Raw genomic sequence first — 2,448 nt, 5'->3', positions numbered from 1 at the left:
AGGGGGGGGAAAGAGGAAAAGAGAGTGGGGGGGGGAAGAGAGAGAGAGAGAGAGAGAGAGACTAGAGAGACGAGAGAGAGCAAAAGAAGAAAAGAGAAGAGGAGAAGAAGAAGAAAAGAGAAAAGAAGAGAAGAGAAGAGAAGAGAAGAGAAGAGAAGAGAAGAGAAGAGAAAGAAAGAAGAGAAGAGAGAAGAGAAGAGGAGATAGAAAGGATGAAAGAAAGAAAGAAATAAAAATATTAGAGGAGAGAGGAGGAAGAGAAGATCCCAGACGCAGATCTGTTATACATATATATATATATATACACACACACACTATTTGTTTTATAATTAGACCCATATAAATACACACCTATACTGTATATATATATATATATATATATACACACACACACGTAATGTATATATGGGTCTAATTATAAAATGCAGTGAGTTGGCGGCATATGATACATAAAATAAACAGTGTGTACAAATATCCCCCCCTCCCCGATCTGTAATAATATATATATATATATGAATATAGTGAATTGTAGACACAGAATAGAGGGCACACACATCTCCCCTCCCCCTGGATTCAGAGCTGTATTGCTATTGGTCCACCAGGGTTCCTCCAGCTGCAAAGGACTACAACTCCCAGCATCCTCCCTCCACCTCCCACTGGCTGAGCCTTGTAGTCCCCCCACGCTGTGGCTGTCTCTACGCCTGGCAGGTCACTGTCACCCTGCTGACCTAGCTGTGTCCCCACCCCGGGACCCCCCACCTCCTCACCTGTTGGTCGCACTGCGGACAGGACTTGGTGGCCATCTTCACTTTCTTGGCTCTGGCCACAGACATGCTCCTTCCCGCTGTGCGCGTCCCCGCCCTCCCCCCTAACCGAGGCTCGCTCCCGCCTCCTCCCCGCTTCTTTACACGCTCATGCAGTCAGCAGAAGAGAGCCTCAGGAGCGCGCAGCCGCACGTCACTCCCAGCCGCCCGCCTCAAAGGTGGGCACGCCCACCGATGACTGCCTTGACAGCAGGCATTGGCTAAGCCGTAGCTAGTGCGGGGAGTGCGGGCGTGGCTTTTGCGCTGTCAGTCCCCTGATTGGTGGGCGGGGAGGGGATTAGGTGTATTAGGGTCAAGTTCTTGGGAGGCAAATGTCAGAGCATTGCAGTGGAAGTGTGCAGAAGGCCACAAAGAGCTTTTTTATCTTTGTAACCGCTTGCCTACCGGGGCAACTCTGTCAATTTTCCACACAGGTTACAATCAGCATTTCTTGCTAGAAAATTGTGTAAAACCTCCAAACATGATATATTTCCTGAAAGCTGAGGCCTTAGAGAATAAAACGGTGGTTGCTGCAATTTCTTTTTTATGTTGCATGATATTTGTGCAGTTATTTATCCAACATAAATGTTCAGGAAAAAGTACACTACAATTTATTTTAGTGTAAACAAACACAATAATATACACCATATTTTGGTACACTATAAAAGATGAGGTTGCGTCATGTATACACAGTATATCACAAAAGTAATAGAGTACACCCCTCACATTTTTGTAAATATTTTATTCTATCTACTCATGTGACAACACTGAAGAAATGACACTTTGCTACAATGTAAAGTAGTGAGTGTACAGCTTGTATAACAGTGTAAATTTGCTGTCCCCTCAAAATATCTCAACACACAGCCATTAACCACTTAAGCCCCGGAAGATTTTACCCCCTTCCTGACCAGGGCCTATTTTGCGATTTGGCACTGCGTGACTTTAACGGACAATTGTGCAGTCCTGCGACGCGGTACCCAAACTAATTTGACGTCCTTTTTTTCCCACAAACAGAGCTTTCTTTTGGTGGTATTTGATCACCTGTGCGATTTTTTGATCATGCGCTATAAACAAAAAAAAGAGTGACAATTTTGCAAAAATAACAATATTTTTCACATTTTTTATATGAAATTCCCCCCCCCCCCCAAAAAATGTAAAAATCAAAATTTTTTAACATTTTCAGCCAATTTGTTTTATGCTACATATGTTTGGTAAAAAAAATTGCAAAAAGCGTATTTTGATTGGTTTGCGCAAAAGTTATCGCGTTTACTAACAAAGGGAAAGATTTTTGTCATTTTTGTTGTTTTTTTTTTAACGCGTAATGGCGGCGATCTGCGATTGTTTTTGCAGTACTGCGACATTGCGGCGGACAGATCGGACCCTTGACTGACATTTTTTACACTTTTGGGGGTACCAGTGACATTTCTACAGTAATCAGTGCTATACTTATGCACTGTTACTGTAAAAATGACACTGGGAGAGAAGGGGTTAACTTTATTGGAGAGAGAGTTGTTAAGTGTGTCCCTAGGGGCATATTTCTAACAGTCATTGGATGTGGCTGTGTGTGTAACAGCACAGATCAACGGTCCTACATAGCAGGACCGAGTGATCTGTGCTTTTACACAGGGGAGAATGACAGGCGGCT

At 43.4% G+C, this 2,448-nt stretch overlaps 1 protein-coding gene across 2 annotated transcripts in view; it reads right to left on the bottom strand.

Annotated features, from left to right (window-relative positions):
• LOC309565846 (UPF0547 protein C16orf87 homolog) overlaps positions 1-960 on the bottom strand; it is a 49,369-nt gene extending 48,409 nt beyond the window's left edge. Inside the window, exon 1 of one of the 2 annotated variants that reach the window (XM_082270852.1) lies at positions 768-960. In XM_082270852.1, coding sequence (XP_082126978.1) covers positions 768-833 — 66 coding nt within the window. In that variant the 5' untranslated portion in view covers positions 834-960. The remainder of the gene's footprint in view (positions 1-767) is intronic. The other variant, XM_082270853.1, reaches the window with a different exon arrangement.
• Between the last annotated feature and the right edge of the window lie 1,488 nt (positions 961-2,448).

Source organism: Pelophylax lessonae (genome assembly GCF_965119305.1).
Source record: "Pelophylax lessonae genome assembly, chromosome: 10".
Taxonomy (NCBI): domain Eukaryota; kingdom Metazoa; phylum Chordata; class Amphibia; order Anura; family Ranidae; genus Pelophylax; species Pelophylax lessonae.
Note: the sequence above shows the minus strand (reverse complement) of the source record. Positions and strands in the feature narration are given on the sequence as shown.